This window comes from Phaethon aethereus (assembly GCF_964289735.1).
Source record: "Phaethon aethereus genome assembly, chromosome: 7".
Lineage (NCBI taxonomy): Eukaryota > Metazoa > Chordata > Aves > Phaethontiformes > Phaethontidae > Phaethon > Phaethon aethereus.
The window spans coordinates 24,016,403-24,037,158 of record NC_138583.1 but is presented as its reverse complement, the minus strand read 5'-3'; the positions used below and the strand labels follow the sequence as shown (position 1 = coordinate 24,037,158).

General features: G+C 39.7%; 1 protein-coding gene across 1 annotated transcript in view; it reads left to right on the top strand.

Moving 5' to 3' along the window:
* MARCHF5 (membrane associated ring-CH-type finger 5) overlaps positions 1 to 3,852 on the top strand; it is a gene marked incomplete at its 5' end in the record, with an annotated part of 30,288 nt that extends 26,436 nt beyond the window's left edge. Inside the window, 3 exons of the mRNA XM_082002552.1 lie at positions 1,238 to 1,421; positions 1,849 to 2,015; positions 3,176 to 3,852. Coding sequence (XP_081858678.1) covers positions 1,238 to 1,421; positions 1,849 to 2,015; positions 3,176 to 3,292 — 468 coding nt within the window. The 3' untranslated portion in view covers positions 3,293 to 3,852. The remainder of the gene's footprint in view (positions 1 to 1,237; positions 1,422 to 1,848; positions 2,016 to 3,175) is intronic.
* Positions 3,853 to 20,756: the final 16,904 nt, after the last annotated feature.

Sequence of the window (20,756 nt, the reverse complement as noted above, 5' to 3'; positions counted from 1 at the left end):
TGCCTGTTTTTAGGGTCTGTGGTATATAACACAACTTCCTGTTCTAGAAGAGTAAAATGGAATGGTTTTCAAAGCAAGGCTAAAAAGTACAGTTTGAAGGTACTATGGTATGCTACCCTAGCTTCTTGCTTCTTCCCTGTGTCCCACCGATTCTAGAAGTACTGCTTTTTTAAAATATTTGCCATTGTCGCATGTTCTTACCACCTAATTCTAAGTTTTGTGCAACTGCAAATTTGATAGCTTTTTGCATTTGTAGGGAAAACAAGAAGTCAATGAAAACACATCAGGAAATCCAGTGCCTGACAAATGTAATCATTATTATTTTAGGTTTTTTAGTCTTCCTGGATTCTTATGGAGAAAGTCATGAAAGAGCCCATTCTTTCTAGAAGCTCTTCAAGGCCTTTGTTAGCATTTAGTAATTCTTAAATTGAGACCACTCTAGAGCATATGTACCACTTTAATTTCTTTTTTTGTCCTCAGCCCTATTAGAATTACTTATTTAAATTAAAAAGTACGTACTGTTCAGGAAAACATAATGCACTGTTCTGTTACAGTTTTAGTACATACATTTTATAAACTGCAAAGTCTGTTTATTTTTTTATGTGTTAGGAGAAAGGTTTAGACACATCAGTAATGACTGTCCTTTAAAATCATAGCACTAACCACACTAAAAAATAAGGTACAAGTGAAGATATGCTGCTATTTACACTACAGTTCTTCCTGCATTGTCTGGAGCAGGAAAAATACTTTTTAATCTATGATCTCTGTTGCGTAAAGTATTCCTAAATAACAGAAGTTTTAAATTAAAACATCCTGAGATACTTGCTGTCAATTTATCCTTTAAAGAGTAGTATCTAATCAATCTCTGAATGTAAAACTAGTAATTCTAAAACTGTAAATTCTTCTTTGGAAAGCATGCTATTTTGATATTTCAGATGTTTAAGCTTTTACTCAAACAGAAGCCCATGAAGCTTTTTGTTGACATGGTAAGGAATTGTGTTACAGCTCTCTGCAAGATTAACGACTTGCAGACTAGAGCTGGTAGCTTGTCTGCCTTACACTTGATAAGCAACCAAGGATGCAAAGGGAAAACTGAGTATGTTGGGTAAAACAGCATTTTTTTTCCCCTTTAACTTAAAAGGCATGGGCAGCCCCAAACGAACTAGACTTCTTAAAAGTTATACTTTGTTCAGTTGTGGTCTTTGTTATGTTTGTCAACTATATACATATTTACCAGGTTGTGGGTCACAAAGAAGGTCTTGATGTCATGGAGAGAGCTGATCCTTTATTTCTTTTGATTGGACTTCCCACTATCCCAGTCATGCTAATATTGGGCAAGATGATTCGTTGGGAGGACTATGTGCTCAGACTGTGGCGCAAATACTCTAATAAGCTACAAATTTTGAACAGCATATTTCCAGGTAATGTGATTAAATTTAAAAGGAAGTATCAAGCTTGAATTTGTGCCTTCAGGAGATAGGGATAAGCGAGTAGTTTTCACCCTTCTTAACTAAAGGTGATAACTTCCCTCTATTTTTTGTTCAGTCTATTTAGATTGTGGTTTTATAGTACCTAATGAGAAAGGTGGGGCAAGAGGAGCAGGAGCACATGGTTTCAATTAAGGCCTTAGTAAGAAAACAAGCTACTGAAAATCATGGGTCTTTTTTGAAAGTAAAAATGAATACAGTCATTTAATGGAAGCAGAATATTCACTGAGAAGAGGGATAGATCTCCAAGTAATTGGGCTATAGATTTGTAATGGAGTGGGGGGTGGGCACTAATGTGCTTTGTGTTCTGTTTGAGGTAGTGGCTATGTAATCTTTTCTTCCTCTACTCTCATCCCTTTAGGCATTGGATGTCCTGTTCCTCGTATTCCAGCAGAGGCCAACCCTTTGGCAGATCATGTCTCTGCCACACGTATTCTATGTGGAGCTCTGGTTTTCCCTACTATTGCCACAATAGTTGGCAAGCTGATGTTCAGCAGTGTTAACTCAAATTTACAAAGGACCATCTTGGTAAGATTCAGTATTGTTTGTTTCACAAACTATTATAATACGGGAATATGAAGTGTTGTGTTGTGGGGGGAAGGAGGAAAAGTAAAAAGGAACATAAGTTGATCTAGAACTTGAGTGGCCTTTGACTAAGGGAAGGGTGGGGGTTTTTTTAAGGTTGCCTATCTTGGCAGCAAACAAGCATCACATGTGTGAGAGACTTTGTCCTTATGACTGAAACTAATCTCAATCCCAGACAAGGCTGCAACTTGTATCTGGTACTGTACTAGGCAGATCTTAGCAGTAATTAAGGGTGATAATGTATTATCAACCTTTTCATGTTTGCTTCTGTTTACTAATTCTTTAGAGAATCCCTTTGTTACTTATTTTAATAAGGAGAGAAAAATAAACTCTCCATAGAAGTTGAATGGAGGGGAAAGGACAAGGAAAGGAGAAAATCTCTTCCCTTGTGAATAACCTCTCTGACTTGCAGCCTTTGAAGGGGAGGCACACAGAGTTTGATACGGTGGTATCTCTGGTCATCTGTCACTTCAGCCCCTGTTTTCAATTCCAACATGTTTATGCATCCCTCTCTTCCATATGGAAGAAACCGTGATATTACAACCATTCATGCAGACTAAAGGCTTCTTAGTGTCTCTTCTTATTTTGAAGACTGGAGATAAACATATTGGTTTTTTTCCCCCGAAAGTTTTACAACTTTGTTTTACAAAAAAACAGATTTTATTTCACTCCACGCTTGCTTTTGGCAGGTGGCCTTTTTCACAGTCTGATTATAGAATGGTAGTATTATTCCTTGTGACACGTATAGTATAATATACAGAGAAGGGAGGAAAGCAGATACATATCTGCATTTTACTTTGTTCTTTGTATTTTGATTTTTTCTTTTTTTTCTTTTTCATCAGACTTCCAAACAAATAAAAGCTTTCAAAAGGTTTTGTTGATCCAGTATGTAATCCCTTTAAGTAACATTAGCCTCTGTAATAGTGCATTGTGACAGAAAACTTTGAGCTACTCATAGGGAATTGTGCTAATTAGCTAAACTTAAAAAGAAAATGCTGTATGATTGGAAAATAAATCTTCTTTGACCGGAAATTTTTAAAAAGAACGTTTGCAATGATATGACACTGAACTGTGCAGGTTTTCAAAATACCTTTTTATTTCAGGGTGGAATTGCTTTTGTTGCTATAAAAGGAGCTTTTAAGGTTTACTTCAAGCAGCAGCAATACTTGCGCCAAGCTCACCGCAAAATTTTAAATTATCCTGAGCAAGAAGGAGCATAAAGCTGTGATCTCCAGATGTTGTACAGTCTCACCTAACAGGTTTCCATGTTGTATTGGTTACATCATTATTGCACAGTAGTGGAGAATTGTGATAAGTTGCTGCTCCTATTTTTTTTTTTTTCTTTAAATAAAATAAAGTTCTGTCTTGTGGCAGGGTAAATCCTTTCAGCAACTACTGAACCTAAGAATGTGACTTGGCTTTCATTATTTTTGGGTATTTCTGTTAGGCAACAGGCTTCTGAATTATCTTCGAGCCAGTATGCTGAATGGAAAAAAAGCATCAACTACAGAACAGGAATATTTTAAATTGTGTACTTTATGTAGGCTACATCCAAATGTCTTTTCTATATGTGTGTTCATACCCATGTTATCATCCAGTTCAGCATTTTAGACAACAAAGGGAATTTTTTTTAGAAGGAAATGCGAGTCATTACCAAGGAGAAGTAATTGTGGGACATCAGTCAATAAAGATTTCCTTGGGTTTTGCTGGTATCAAACAGGGAGTGTAAAATACTCAAATGACTGGTCAGAGAAAGCAGAAGACAGATCACTCTACAGGACTCACATGTCAGCTTTAGCCACCTTAGTACTAGATGTTGAAATTAGCATGGCTTCCAGGTGACTATTTTATTACTGATAATATTTTTTACTGTCCTGTTGTATGTTCTGCAGTGCCTAGTATTACTTTCTCATGGCTGTCTTACTGTTTTGTAACTGGTGCTGGATAGCATTTTTTTCTTCCACAGTAAAATAATTATGTGGGGGGAAGTAAAATTTCAGTTGCTTACTTTGTAATTAAGTATTAGAGCACTTGTTTAGTTTCAACGTTCCTTTTGATTATGTAAATATCCATACAAGTACAAAGAGCAGTGGAAGTGTGAGGAAACAATGCTGGACACTAAAGCTGCATTTAAACTGACAGATTAGGGCATCCTTCTAAACTTCCAGACCTGGGTGCATAACTCAGCTCTGTACCAGGACTAGGCACCCTTCTGCCTGTACCAGCTCTGGTGGAAGGATCGGCTGGAAGGGGGTGACACTAAGCATTGGGTACCTAACCTCAGCACAGTACATACCAGCAGGCGAGGCGCTCTTAGGCTCCCTTCTGTAAAGGACTGAAATCTTAAATGTGTAATAAACTAATAAGCTTTACTGTTACAATATGTTCAAAGTAGCCAGCTGAGGGAGACATTAGCACTTCAGTTATTTGATGTATTTATAAACTTAATTTCAACAGAAGTGAACTGTTTTGTGAAGTTAAATTTTGACAAATATAATACGGCCATTTAATATTCATACCAGACCTAACCTAGGTTCAGTACTTGAAGTTCTTTCTTAACAACAATTTATTTGTTTTTCTCAACATTGAGTGGGTTTTTTCCTTGTTCATATTAGTATGTCACATGCATGGAGAAAGGTTTAAAAAAAATATTTTAGTGGAAGTATTCATAAATAAATATTTCTTTTCACCAGAAATGAAGTAAATGCAGAATGGACTTCATATTTGACTGCAATAATGTATGTTAGAGAAACTCAAAATATGGTACCTTTTCTATAGTATGTTTATCTTAATTACTGAGATGTAATATTTTAGAACTGTACAAAAGTGTATATAATGGCCAACTAGTATTCAAAAACTATACAGATATTGAGAACTACACATTCAATCAATATCAAATGCTTTTGAGGTTCTTGTACTGAAGAATGACTATATCTTGTAAGTCTGCTGATTATATTTGTCTTAGTGGGCTCACTTTTTATATAAAACCATAGAGTAGCAACCTCTGAAAGTTGCTGCTTTCTGTAAGATAGTCTTGAAACGATATAATAAGTATTTCTTAGAGAATTCCTCATTTCGAGAAAACGGCTTTCAGTGGTCTTCACTGTATATGTTTCCAACCAATTTATTACCGTTTTTAAAGTCTCATGAAGAATTGAATGATGCAAATTAGTGGGTTTGAAAGTAGTTCCATGGGAAAGCTCATTGTCTCCTCTGGAAGTTAAAGCTGTTGTAAAAATACAATTATAAAAATACTGTATGGATTATAAAATTATTTCACCGGAGTGGCAGAAGATCATTACTCTGTAAATCCTGTTTTTTAAGTATTGCAAATTATAGTTACATTGAATTAGGTTGAATAAATATTTTTTACACTCTCTAGTGTATTTTGTCAGTCGAACAAAAGCCTGTAGCAAAACTTCTGAATGAAAAATGTGGGGTTTTTTAATGCATAGCTAAGGATTTATATAATCAATTTTAAGTTTATAGCCTAAAGAAATATCTTGGGGATGAAGGGAGAATTACTATAAGACTTTAAACTTACATCTACATTTATTATAATTTTTTCCTCTCTTGTAATCAATAAATTATCTAGGGAAATGCGTTTCTCACACATTTAAAGCAAAAGAATTGTTGCAACACCGACAACTTCTGGTAATACAGAACTGGGCTTGGGAGTTATTACAGATCTCTGGCTTGGCTGATGTACAACATTTATTTGGGGAATACACTGATGCCTCTTCATTGAGAAAGATAATACTGGCTGTAAGAAGTATTTTTTTCACTAATGGCTAATTTATGTCCCATTACTTGTTCTGAAGAACAAGGAATGTGAAATGTTAACTAGCATTTCTCAGTGTACTTTCTTATCTGTAACTTGGTTTCTCTTAGGCTTCCATTACATGAACATAAAGACACAAATTACATGATTACATAAATACATAGGAGACGCTTCTCCGCTTCCCTCTCCTCTCACATCTTAAACTCTTAGATTTAGATGGAGCTCTACTATACTTTTCACTACTTGTTGTTTGAATGATGGTTCTTTCCTTCATCCTCTTGCCCCTGCAGAAGCTTTTCTTTGTAACAATTTGCATGAGTTGCCTGGTTTGAAGTATATTAATTCCTTCCTCATCTGGAGTTGTTTCTCAAAGGTTAGCTGTCTCCCTTGGTTATCAGAGAATGATCCAACCATGTAGCTATTTAAGGCCTCTCCAGCATTTAGAGTAGTTCTGTTCTTGTAAGAAAAGATATTCATAGGTATTGTGACTTCAGTCAGAATTACCTATTTTAATTGAGGACACAATTTTTACTAGAATTTCAGCTGCATAATGTTTATTGTGGCAGCTGTGAGGATTCCCCTTTTTTAAAAGCATGCTGTGGAACTTGGATGAGTTTATGGAGTAGGTGTTTGAGAGTTGTTTGGAGCAGCTTTTTACTAGCTGCTTTTTAGAAAAGTTTTTAACCAGAGACAAGTATGTCTCTGTTTTGCACAGTGGTTTTTACTGATGGAGAGAACTGGGAGAAGTAGAACTACAAAGGTCGTGGGTCCATTTACTGTTGCACCTTGCTTTTGGAACCCTGTATTTAATGTTCTATGTCCCTGCCACTTTGTGTTCACATTTTCTTTTTTGAAGAACTAGGATCACACGTGTTTAATGTAGCACTGAGTACAGTCATGTTATCCATTCTCATAAGAAATGCTGTGCTAACAATTCCTGCTTCCCTTTTTAAAGTACAAATGCCAGTTTCACTAACAAGTCTGGCTTTGGAATTCTTTTCTAGTACGCAACTGCTGCGGAAGCTTGTGTTGATGTGTGTGTTGGTTTGTGTTTGGGGTTTTGTTGGTGGTGGGTTTTTTTGGTGTTCTTTTAAAGCATGCTGAGATGGGGGTTGATAGAGGAAAGCGTGAGATAGGTTCATAGGTAAATGCTAGGAATTCTGACAAACAGTTACTTAGCAGTTACCTTCTCACTAACAGGCCCCTTCCTCTGCACCCTTGCAAGGTCACTGCTCTACATAGTGTGAAACAAATTACTATCCAAACCCAAAAAGTAGTTGAGTATTCATTAGTTCTGATGTAGTTTGAGAATAAATTTTGGTTTTGAAGGGTGATTAAAATGGAAGTGATTCTGGTTTGGCATGTAAGTGTTACTCATCACCTTAATTTTCCTCCTGTTTTTTTCTCAAAAGATGGGAACATGTGGCTACTTGATTGGGATGCCACTTGTTAGATTGAAAGAAACTTCAAGGAGGCTGACAGTTAACTAGTGCGTTAGCCTGGGAGAGGAACTGTTTATGGAAATTAGCCTTTGTCCTTAATTAGTTTCTATTAATTCCAGTACATTTGTGTGTGTGTATAAATAAAAAAAAATTGTACTATGAGTTTACAGTAAGTATATGTAAATAGCAATATTTTGGAAAATGGTTCTTGCTAGGACAGAAGCAACAGTTTAGTCTGCCAGGATCTACACATTTAGTTACACACTGCCAGGATCAACTCTATTTGCAGTTTTGTCACCTAAATAGAATTTGATACAGGCAGTATTGAAGATGACCTAAAAACATTAAGGCTGTGCAGTGTTAATTACCTGCTTGCTTCTTCACTAATCAAAATGGCTTAATTTTTTTTCACTTTAAGATTTGAGGAATTCAGCTGTTGCCATCTTGCTTGCTTTTCCTAAACTGAGATCTTGGACTCTTAGATTACCATGACTTAGAATTTATTCTTACTGTTTCCACCTGTGGGGGGGGGGGGGAGGGAACTTCAAATGCTTCAGGAAACCACATACATTCTTTGATAGGTAACTTAATGAGGTAAGTAAGTTCTCTTCTTACGTGCTTGGAATACACCACTGAATCTGGCAGTATGTCATCCTCCTTATTCTCACAGCCTCTCAGTACCTGAACCTACCATCTTCTAACCCCACTGACTGAAAAGGCACATTTTCTCCCACTCGTATCTCTTGCTTGCTGTGACTTGAGGAAGGATTCTCACTTTAATCTGTTTCAATAAATTCCAGCATAATCTGGGGAAATCAGAAGCCAGTGTTCCTTAATGAGTTGATTCAATTCTTGTAGGCACTGAGGCCAAGACTTCTTTGTTGCTCTTTAGCAGGTTGCTCTATTGGAATGAGCTGTAAAACTAGAAGTATTTGTGCCAAAGTTTGCCCAGCTTTTCAGCTATTCAAATTCTTTCTGCTTCACTAATTTATAGAAGTCCAGGGTAGGCTTTATTAGTTCATTTCAAGGCCTTATTCAAGAGCTTGAGTAATATAGCTCACTATATAGCTCACTTTCCAGAAAGGCAATGGTCACAAGGCATGTGTGCAAAGAGAATATTACAGGGCGGGGGGGGGGGGGGGGGGGCGGAATATCTGTTCTGTAAACAGGGATGTACTATCTCCATTTGATCATAGCCCCTGTACCTCAAGAAGGCTTGAAGATCTGTGACCTCTTTGTCCGTTTTTGCCAGTAATTCACATGCTCTGGATATGTAATTGCTTTTGCACCTCTGAATATTGTGAGCAGTTATTTCTGGTTGTACTATACTAAGTCGTTCAGTAGAAAAATTCCATTCCAGAACCACTAAAAGCAAATAGCAGACATGACTTGAAACTGCCTCAACTAAACAGCTCAGCAGCACCTGTCAAAACATATCTTGCAGGCACCTCATTTAATGCTGGATGACTAAGCCATGGAAAAGCAATTGCCTAAGCAGTGGGCCTCCGTAGGAAATACTATGCTTATTTAAAAAAAATAAATTATGCAACTCATTTCTAGCTTCAGACCATTTGGACACAACATGCACAACTTGATGTTTTGGGTGTTTTGTATTTTTCAATTGCTCCTCCGTTCTTACTACAACTCAGCTAACAGGAGCTGATAAAGGAACACACTGATTTGAGTATTTACTGTGTGTCTAAGGACTATTTTGTGAGTAATTGTCATTTCTTTGCCATGCATTATTACAAGATGCCACGTAACATTACAATATCCCTATTCACTACCTCTGCAAGAGTCTCTCCCTACCAATTTTCCAGACACTTCTCATGCACAGGAGATAGAATTTATAAGATAGCACAGAATCAAAGAAGGTTTTATTTTGATGAAAATTAAGAGTGGTTTTTGTTTTTTTCTGCAGCAAAATGGCAGCTGGTTCAGAACTGTTTGACTAACTTGATAGAAGAAAATCCCTACCACCTTACCTCCCTTGCATAGTTCTAGGTTAAGATCCAGGGGTAATTCAGTTGTTACTAGTGACAGTTTGCAGCATTACTTTGCATGAGCTGCTTGCATTACTCTTGTTGTTTGAAACAGACCACAGTGCAGGAGAAAAATCCTGCTTCTCTAGTGTATTTGCACTTCAGCTTCTGTTTTTTATATTTATTTTTTTAATCCAAGACAGATGTCGGTTAAATATACATAACATCATAATAACTCCCTCTGGATGTTGCAGAAGCTTTATGGAACGCAAGTTACAAGATGAAAGCCTTTTGGAGATGTGGGGATTGAAGGAATAAAAACTTAATTGAAGATCATTTCAGAGGTAGAAAAAAAATGCTATTTTGACATACTGAATGTGAGACTTGCACCAAATTCCCTCAGTACCAAGCTATGAATGGCTAGTGGGATTTCTCATAACCAACACAATAGCAATTCTTTTGACTGCTGAGAGGGACATAAAAGATTGTTGCTAACCTATAAGGATAACTCCATTTGAACTTCCTTGAACAAAGGTCTCGGTTTTTTCTTACTTTCTTTGGTACCTTTGACATGCAAAGCAATGGCTTTTTGTTCTGTCAGTGGCTTCTTTTGAAGAAGCAATGGTATCCCTTAACTGTAGGATTCTCTACCCCAGAATATTGTTAAATTTCAAGGTACTACAAAAATTAAAGTGCTTTCCACTTAGCATAAATTAAATGTCATGCAATGCAACTGGCCTTCAAGCACTGTCTCCTACTGCAGATACTGAATTGTGCTATGTATTTAAGTCGCATACCACCTTGCTGCTAACTAGGCTTTTTTTCCCAATCTCATTTCAAAGATGAATGAAAATGCAAACTAACTTAAGGAGTAAATTCACAAATTATTTCAAAAGTATGGGCGCTTGCATTTCTTTGTTCAGCTCTAGATTCTTTGTGAACAGAGTAGTTTTATTTTCCTTTCTAAATGGGCTCAAAACTGAAAGCTCTTCTGGTTAATAGGTGGTGAGATTCATTACACAGGTTTATTTTTTTTAAGTAAATATAACATTTAAGTAGCTACATGTAAATGTCAAATGACAAAAAATATATGTGTATTTTCTGAGCTTTCAGCTATTTCAGATAGTCGAGTAGGTGATTACAAACAGGCCACATCGTTCCTCTCAACAACTCCTGCTCAAAGCGGTTCTGTTCTTGTTGAGCTAAATCACATACGCTATGTGTTGGAATCCCTTTATATAAGACTTAGGAGTAGAGTCAGCAGTCCACAGAACTGTTTTGTTCTATAGATTAGGACCAAGAAAAACAAAAAACAGCTTTCCTAGTGGAATCTGTGGAGACATTTTAGAGATGATTCTAGCAATACACCATGGAAACTGCCCCACAAGTCAGGGATCATCTTGTCACCTCAAAAATCTGAGTACCATGGGGCCTTTCTTGACCAAGCATGAATCTTTGAGTACATTCTCTGCAAAGGCAAATACCCTGTGGCTTGCAGCACTGAGCTCTCTGTGCCTCAGTCTTTTTAACAAAGTACCAAGATACGGAAAAATCTCTACGTGTGAAACTGCAGTTGCAGGTAGCATAATTATAGGAGGTTGTTGGAATGGGAAACAATACCGCAGCCATCTCCCAAGGCTGCGTGAGATACATGTATTAACTAACTTTACCAGTTTCTTACAGTCAAAATGGTGGCCAAAGTCCTTATTTATTGCAGCAGGCATTCAGGTGTTATGTAATAGCTATTTGCAAAGCCACAGTTGACAAGCAGAATGCCTCTTTCATAGTTATCCTATTTGTCCTTGTTATCACATTAGTTAAATCCCATAAACCTCACCTAAGAGTGTCTCATCGTTAAGTAATACAACCATTTATGGCATCCACATATGAAGAGTTTAAAGAAAGTCAAAACAAATCATTCCATATAACAAGCTGGACACCTTGAAAAGCCTGTTAGACGGTCAGCTTTAGGAGCCTCATTACAGGGTAATTAGCTGCATCTGGATATTCCTCAGGAGCAAATTAACAAAGTGTTTTAAAAAGCACGGCATAAGACTTGAATTCATCCCTTTTGGCAGCTGCATAATTGTCATCTGGGAAGCCATGTAATCCTTTTCTTGCATCTAACATATATTCTCATGAATGGCAGCCACTGAGTCAATGTTAAAACACGTTTGCAAACATACGAACATGACCAAGAGAAACTGAGTATTTCTACGTCACCCGTGATGTGCACCTTGGATGGTTGTTTTCAGCTTTGTTTTAGTTCTACACTGTTTTTAAAAGAACAAGGCTTGTGATATTGCGCACCACAGGGAAGGCGCAAAAGGCATTAAGCAAGCTGAATTCAGTATGTGGCAGTTCTCCTCCAGTCAGAAAGCAAATAAATATACTGAAATGTAATTAGGATAAATCAAATATGCACCACAATTATATGGCACATGGCAAGCAGACTCCAAAATGAATGGTGTATTTTTGCATCCTAACGTTTCCTGTATTCCCAAAGCAGATTCTTTCCTTATTATTGCATTTTTGAGATGTAATTAGATGGCCTCAAAATATCTTTTCTGTAACCACCCTTTTTTGAAAGTCAAGTCTCTCTCTTTGCTAACTGATTTGCGGAGGAACTGAACAGTATCACCATCAAAATACAGTAACATGACTTAATATTCCATATCTAATAGATAAGGAAACAGAAGGATGGGAAGAGTGTGCAGTGAAGTTAAATTCCAGTACTATTAATAGATGAACTTGGTGCTACGTCTTGAGTACCGCATATAGTTAATTTTGTCTTTTTAAATACATGAGCATTAAAAAAGGAAACATCTAATCAGTTTTAACCATCCCCTCATGCACACACACAAAACAAAATCTGCCTTTTTGCCCAATACTGATGCCAGAACAAAAGGGAGATACCAGAGTGGCAGCCTACTGTATTGGCCATTCTGGCCTTCAAACACTATTCTCTTCATCTTTTGCAAGGGTCTCACCTAGTTGGAGGTAGAGTGCATGCTGAAAAGCTAGAGGATGTGAAGAACCACTTGATGACACAAAATCAGCTGGGGACTGAAGTGTGAGGGATGCTACACACAATGACTGCAGGGTCACTTTTATCTGCACAATCTGATTTTTCAGTCCTGGAAGTCCTACAACAAACTCCCTTTTCTCTGTACAGAAACAAAGCAACCACTTGACAACATAATCTGCCATTCCCAGTGGAGCAGTGGGGATTCTCAAGCATATTTGACAGATTTGACACAGCTGGATGTTCTTGCAGATTAAATTTCAGCTGGTTCAAGGTGCAGTTACACAGCTCAGGTATGGTCTTTGCTGGATGAGTAGATGCACATAGAACAACTTTGTGATTGGAATGAGCCATGGATATGCCACCTGATACTTCAAATTGTACTGCACCTTGCCCATTCCTACTTTCCACATGATTGCTGAATGCTAGTGGGATTCTTTTGGGTGAGATCCTGATGATCCTGCCTACAGATGCTGCTGTACTGGGGCCTGACCACCACTTGTTGCTAACAGCTCCTCATCCAGGCAGCAGAGGTAACCTGCTCCCAGCTCAAGCAGCAGGATGGGTGTAAGGAGCGCTGGGAGAAGGCTCAGAGCTGGGCTGAGATCCCAGCTTTTCCCTTACTCTTATTTAATGATACATACAAAAAAGGGATCTGCATACCTGAGATGGTGCCAGCTTATTCCATACTTGTACCAGGGGTCCTTGCAGCGCTGGGCAAACTACAGAGCTTTGGGCTGACCTGAAAGTAACTGCTTTGTACTGGAGCTAGGCTGGCAGAATAGTACCTCTCTCTTCCTCTGGGAAAGAAGCCAAGTCCAGTTCTCCTAGGACACAGGAAAGGCCCACAGTCATGCTGAGTGAGTCAAAGGCATAAAGGACACAGGGTGCCCTCTGCCACCACTGTACAGTAAAAGCACAGCCTAAAAGCAGACAGCCAAGTTAGCTGTTACTTGCTACAAGTAAGGTCGGGGTTGAGACTAATCTGCTCTATTGAACAAGCTTCATTCACTACAAGTGTTTTTATTTAAAAATCCTCTATCTTTAGCGGTGCATTATAAGGCTCTGACACCAAAATGCAGACAGACCACAGTGCAACAACTTTACAGAGGCCAAGTTAGGCTCAGAGTCTGCAAAATAACAAAAGATAGAAATGAAAGCATTGTGGCAGGATTGTGGAACTGTACCAACTGCTTGGCAGAAAAAGAGATCCAGATTTCACATCACGTCTAGAACAAGATCATCCCTCCTTATCACAGCTGTAGTTGCAATGTAAGCCTAGAGCAGATGCTGAAATTCTGCATTTTTTGAAAGCAGATCTAGGCTCCCAGCAGGTAAAATGCTAGGACTTGCCAGCACTTTGTTTTCTTTTTCTTGCTTCAGCTACTCCTGCCAGTGGTTATGGTTGTGCTGAAAAGATCCTTTTAAAGGTCAGAGATAAAGATAGCTGGATATGGATTAGCAATCCGGAACACATGCAGTATTTGAGGAGATGATCTGATCTCATATTCTGGTTCTGTCCTTTTATAGTTAATCTCCCCATTTTCCAACTGTGTAGGAATTGTAGATTTTGGCTAATCCTTCTCATTTGCCTCTGGTGGTTGGAGCTTTTTCCATTGACAGCAGTTCATCAGTACAGCTAAACAAAATCACTGTAAGCTGTCAAACAGAAGACAAATGAGAGCTTACAAAAGAGAATACTCGCTGAACTGAGACAAAACTTCCAGCGCTGACAATGATGATGGCGGGGGAGCAGAGACTATCTCGTTATAATTGCCAATTTAGCAACAGCTGAGCCTGTACTTATCTGAATTGGTACTTCTGCTAAATTCATGATGTTTTTGTCCTGTGCTAAGCCTTAACGTTAGCATACACAATGCAAATGCAGTGTTCCAGGGATAACTCCTCTCTGAAAAAACAGCAGGTGGTGGTTAGTCTAAGGACTGAATTGTAGGGGAAGATTGCTTTTTTCCCCCATGCAGGCAACCTGCTGTTGAGCTGAGATTTTTTTTAATCCACCTGCAAGCATCAAGGTAATGAGCACACACTGATTTTTTTCAGTACAGGTTTGTAATTGTTCTGTTCCAGCCTTTGCCTTTTTTTCTAAGCCCAAAATATAAATTCACTTTTCTTTTTGCTTAAAACTTTCATATCGTGCTCTTGAAACCCTGTCTACATAACAGCTTATCTTTGGATTGTACCTCATATAATCAGTATTCTGTTTTATCATGAAGTGGTTGCTACCAAACACTGCTGAATAAATAGTAAATTGTGGGAGATAATTATTATTTAGCCTGTTGATTTGCTCTCTCATCAAAAGATGTTTCAAGTTAACGAACAGCGTATAAAAGGATCTATAAAAATATGCAAGAACCATTTGTCTGAAATAAATTCTGTTCCAATGCAGTGAAGTGCAGACAAGAGTGCAGTAGCAAAACAAATGCACTTGCCCTTTTAAATGAAAACCAGTGTCTCAGGGGGCTTATACGACAGCAATAACTCTCTCATAATCTAAAAATAATCATCGACTGTAACATTAGGCATAGGAAGTCCAAGTAAGAAAGAGCATGTTTAGTGTGTTGACGATGTTAGTATACAGCATGGCATACCTAAAGCAGAAAAAGAATACAGAATCCTGAAATTAGACTATTCACTACAAGAATGGGGGTGGCAAGAAACTGGAGTGAGAAACAAATCTTTTCTCCTTTCATGTAGAGGTATATCACTATCCATTTTGGGACAGCAACCTTCTAACAGCCTTCTAACTCGCATTCTATACAGGAAGAATCGTGTCCCTTCTCCAAGCTGACAGTTACTCTAGTTGCATAAATCGCTTGCTATAAATTATGCCAGAGAAAAATAAAATTGGAGGGATGACACAAAAATACGCTATAGGACACAGACAAGGGAGAAAGTTGCCTTCAGCTGAAATTTAAAATGTTACAGACCAACACGCCACATCCTAAAAGGCTTTGACAGGCCTATCATCTGCAAGGGTGTAATTTCCTTACCCATCATGTATTCTCTAAGTCATGGCTGCAGGCCTTTCTTCTTTTCATATGGGTAGCATGTTTGGTTTGTAGTTTAGAGATGAGGCAGATCATAGGCATTCATGCTGCCTAGGGTCTCAGACATCAATATTTGAACCAGCTTTGACCAAAAATGCTGTGCTTGAGCTCACGTGGTGGGTCCTGCCAGAAGGGGTAGGGGCTGGCGGCACCTATTCTGCTTGGAGCATGTGTGCATCAGGCAGGTGGAGGGCAAGTCTGTTAGCAGAGAGGGTCAGAAGAACAGAGCTTAGCAAGGAAGCTTTAGCTTTCTCAGTCTTGCTCTTTAATATGCAAGTAACATCACTTCAGACTTGCATCACAGTGGTTAGTAGGCATAAGTAGGTCTAAGGCCATTCAAGCTGACAAATCTCTGACTCATCTCTCCTCTGTATTGGAGTGATACGCTTTCTGCATTAGCTGAAGTCTTTGAAATAAAAAAAAAATGACAAAGGAAAGATAAAAGGGAATTTAACAAAATGTCATAATTAATTCAACAACATTTTAAATCACCAACTGCAATGTTATTCAATTTTGGTGAATGGGAAATTAAATAATTCAAAATATTTCAAATCTCACAGAGGAATTATTCAATTGAAAGCTCAAAAGTTCAGATCAATCTTCAGAGAGGTATATTTCTAATAGACAGGACTTCTCTCAAGCCAGGAACATGCATTATCTCTGACACATTCTTTTCAAGCTTACAGCTCTGGAGAGTACAATTTATTAATCTGTCAGATTTTATGCACTTCTTGCCAAGATATCATTTATATCTTATTTCTCCAAACCAGAAAAAATATTATTTTTAGAAAGAGCGAGCAAGCAGAATAAAGCCTTTAAATACAAATCAGCTGATTCAGAGTTCCTTCCCTATTTTCTGTCTCCTTCAACCATATTGGCTTGTATTTACCCTTAAGTTAAACCAGTCAGATGAGCTTTTGGTCTTTGTGACAGAATTACAGAAAACAGGATAAGCAGTTTATCCTTTCAATGTGCAAACCAGGTATCTCTTTCATGCACATATACTAGCAAGCCACCACAGCCAGGTGCAGCCCAGGGATGCTCACACCCAGCGGTGAGCGTGACTCAGGGGAAAAGGAAGCTCCCGCTGCACGGCAAAGAACAGAGAAAGAGGCAGACAGTTCCTGTACTGCTGTGTAATTCTGTTCTTCATTCACCATGGAAAGTATGCAGTTAATGAGAGTTACCTACTGCTGCCAAAGCATTTCTCTTCTTGTGCTCTGTAATGAAGGCTCATACTGCTCTTCTTTCCCCAGCACCCTTGTGACTGCACATACCTACATGTACACAGAGCTCCCCCAGACTAGAAAGTCTAGAGACAAGAGGAGACTATTAGGACGAGCTTTTGGAAGGCTAAATGTGCAGGATCCTTTCTGTTCAAGGATAAGTCAGCCTTAAGTCACAGAGCTTTGCAAAGCAGTTTTTCTTCCTCCTCCACTCCCACCTGCCACAGGAAGGCTGCTACCACCACGAGGTTGCGTGGTATTTCCTTTAATAAGACCGTGCTTCCAACTGCTAAGAACCTTGTCAAACTTTAAACACCATGCTATGTATCCCACAGTTGAGTAACTATGGAAGATTTCTTCTGTGATAGTTTGGTCACTTAAAGAGAAATTGCGGCAGATCTCTGACAGTCTCAAAGTTTGAAGCAGGGAATTGAAAATTAGGTGGTAGAGAGGACTTCAGATTGGTGGTGAATTTTGTGACTTGTATGAAGAATCCTCCCAAACACCTTGGAAATTTGAAGGTTGAAGATGCTCAGTTGGGATTTGATGAAACTGAACCAGAATTTCCTAAGAGTTTTTTGTATAAGGGGCACATTAAGAGAAGAAATGAGTCTTAGCACCTTATTGCTACCCGCAGTGCTGTATAACTGGACCTGAAAGCAGAAAGCCTGTCCTCCAGAGCTCTCAATGAGTTCCCTGCTTAGCCTATCATCCTACGCATAGGCAAAAGATAAAAAGTGGATTCAGGAACAGGTCTAGTGAATGCAGGACAAGGAGGTTGAGGACTGAGCAGTCACTGAGAAAAATGGGTAAGAGATTGTGGGCATTAATCTGTGATACACAGCCCAGGAACTGCTGAGGGGCTCAGAGCACAGGGGGCTGTGGATCACAAATAGGGTGAAGGGGGCAGGTGACAAATGGGTGAGGAGATGAGGACTGAGACTGGCCTGGGGAGAAGGATGTGGATCCAGAGACAGGGGAGGGAGGGGATGGTCAGGAAGAAGACACAGAGGTCTGTCGGAAGTCTGTCACCATCAGAGGCTGGAGCAACGTGCCTCAGCCCCTTTGCTGCTCTCCAGCACCTGGAAATGCCAGTGTTGGGGGGCTTATCGCACAGACACACACGTTGTCACTGCTGGCAGATCCAGCACGTGACAGGTCCCGTGGCTCTTCCTCACAAGATAACACATTTCCATGTCACTAAGGTAACACATAATGAAAGCTGCCTCCCCAACTTTGTTTCCCTTTTGTCTGAACGCTTGGCAATTACACCCCAAAGTCTGTGCTACGAGTACTTCACTGCCAAGTCCCCCATTATGACAAATGCTAGGAAATACCAGAACCATGGTGGCCTATACAACCTTATTTCTGCCCTCTTTTGTGAAAGGATCTGTCCATGACGTGACCATTCACTCTATTCCACAGCCTCCTGCATGTCACTCTCTTTCAAACTTGCTCCAAAGGCAAAATTGCTGTTTTCATGAGGTTCCCTGTGGTTACAGTGCCAAGCACACCACCAGTACAACCTTCCCCTGGTCTGGGTGGGGAGTGGGCAGCACCGGGGGTCTGCCGTGCTGACAAATAGATAATCTCACTCATGATGCCTGTGACCTGAAAGATGTATTTTTTTCCTCAGAATAATGGGCATTGCGTCAGTCACATATTCAAGGCATAGCAAAGCCACAGCTCCACTTGCTGCGCTCGATGCTGCTGCAAATTAACCCCGTTAACTCATGGACACCCTCGCCACCCCCTTAAAAAACAGAGGCGGCTGCGAGAGAAAACGGAGCCTGCAGGACCCCACCGCCCGCAGAGGCCCGGCTGCCCCACGGCAGCCCCCCAAGCCGCCAGGCTCCAGCGCCGCCATGTTACCCTGCGCTTCCCAGCTCCCGCGACAGCAGGGCAGAAGACGGTGCCCAGCGCTGGCCCGGCCGTGGCACCCATACGGCACCCGACCAGCGGGACACAAGCGCCCGACCGCCATTTTCCATCCCCTTCCCCTCACCGATCCCTCCCTCCTCACCCCCAGCCGCCTCGGCGCCCGCCCACACCAGGCACAGGCCCGGCCCCTCTCACCGCCTGACGGCGCCCCAGCTCGGCAGGAGCTCGGCGGAGCCGCGGACCGTCGCTCCGGGCGCGGCGGCGGTAGCCCGACCACTGCGGGTGAGGGCGGCCCCAAACGGCGGAGACAACGAAGAGGCACCGCGGCCGAGCCCGCCGCCGTCACCGGCTTGGAAAGCCCTTGCGAAGCAATTTTAGGACACAAGACACTTTAACGAAATGCTGAAGTGGTGAAGATAAAAGACGTCCCACAGTCCTGCTCCTTATAAAATAGACTTCTGGAGAATTTTAGCGATTTAAAAGCGATTTATTTGCTCCGATTAAGCACTTAAAAATTCTCTTTAGATCTGTAGCATCGTATAAACACGATTTCCCTCAGCCGAACGAAGAAAATAATTTTCATGCATGAAGATGAGATGCACAACTCTTCACATTGTTACAGGGAGTAACAGCAAATGTTCTATCATGTAGCACCAAGAATTTTAGTTGCAGTGCGAAGGAAAGATATCATGAAAGCTTCTTGTTTCACGGTGAATCGTTTAAGCTGACTTTTTTTTTTCAGTAGTATGCACTGTTTTCCAAGCAATAAAAATTGACCATTAAAAAAAAAAATCAAAATATACCTGTTTTAAAAACCTGACACTTCCCACAAATTAAGCTATGAAATGTTATTTCTTTTCTTGCATAGCACATTTTGTTTAAACTTTGAAACAGGTAAAAAAAACCTAAAAAAATTCTTCCTTTCCTGGTTTTCCCTTGCCCCAACCTGGTCAAACAGCAAGAAGTAATTACTGAATACGCAGGACTACATCATGAGCCTGAACATTCCTCTGCAAGTTAAGCATACGATACTCTGAAATTTTTACTGTAAAAATGGCACTGAAGAGTTCAGTATTTACTGTCAAGTCTTCTACTTGACTTGGCAAGTTAAAAAATATTTTGGTGCCAGTTCTAAAGACTCAGCAAGGAACCAAAAAAGTCAAACTTCAGGTCTTTCGCTCCCTTGTATCACCATAAATAAAAAGCCCAGTCCTGCTGTGTTGTTCATGCTAAAGATTAGGGACTAGACGTGACGGGTAATTTCAAATACATACGCATGGCCATTACCTGGAGGCCCAGGTAACTGGTTGGAAATAGCAGTAACTAGTGCAGTATAAATACTGCAGAAGAGGATATATAATTAAACTTCCTTTCTGATAAGGAAAAAGTGGTAACATTTAATTATAAATGGAACCAAAGGAAAGACCTGTTGAGTAAGGAGATGGGATTTGATGTAGCTGCTGCTCAAGAATCTTTGCCCAAGGTAATGGAGATTGCAAGGGGCCAACAAAGACGGGATTGCTCTCCTCTCCTGCTACCTTTAGTCATTTACACCTTCAGGACCAGCAAGAAACATTACAAATTCAACTTTTTCTATCAACAAGCTGCTGTTGATCTGTGGATACTGTAACGCTATCCATTCTCATTATGTCTCTCCAAATTGTGCAACCTCTCTCCTGCAGAGTATCAGTCTACTAGGACTGTGCGTGATGTTGCTAGTACATTTCTGGTACCACATATAAGGGCACCTCAGCATATTCAATGAACCAGAAGTTACCAACAGAGTAAGTAAAATAGTTTAAGCTTACCGATCGTGCTATCCTTTATAGCTTTCTTTAACTGCACACATAAGTCTACACTCAGATTTGATTTCGTTTGCAGTCCCTTTTCTGAACAACTACCTCTTCCTGAGCTGCTGGGCAACCAGATACATTAAATCTTTCCACTGAGTTTTGGAAGGTGTACTTTAGCTTGAAAAAAAGTGATAGATTAATTACATTGCAAATGCATGCTTTACAAATGTAAGTATACATTATCTTGGGGTTTAAATTATGTTTTTGCTTGCATGGTGTACGGTGACTCCTGGGGAATAGCAAGGGCAGCTCCTCTGGCATCTTTGTTACAAACAGATTTCTGTCACAGATCTCTAACACCGTTGCTAAATTAAAGCTCAGTCCCAACAAGATATGTATAGGGCTCTGTTTAATGTTCTTTCTATACAAGGCTGAACCCCTAAATCTGGATCTCAAATTGAAGAAAAAAACATGAATGTTACAAGA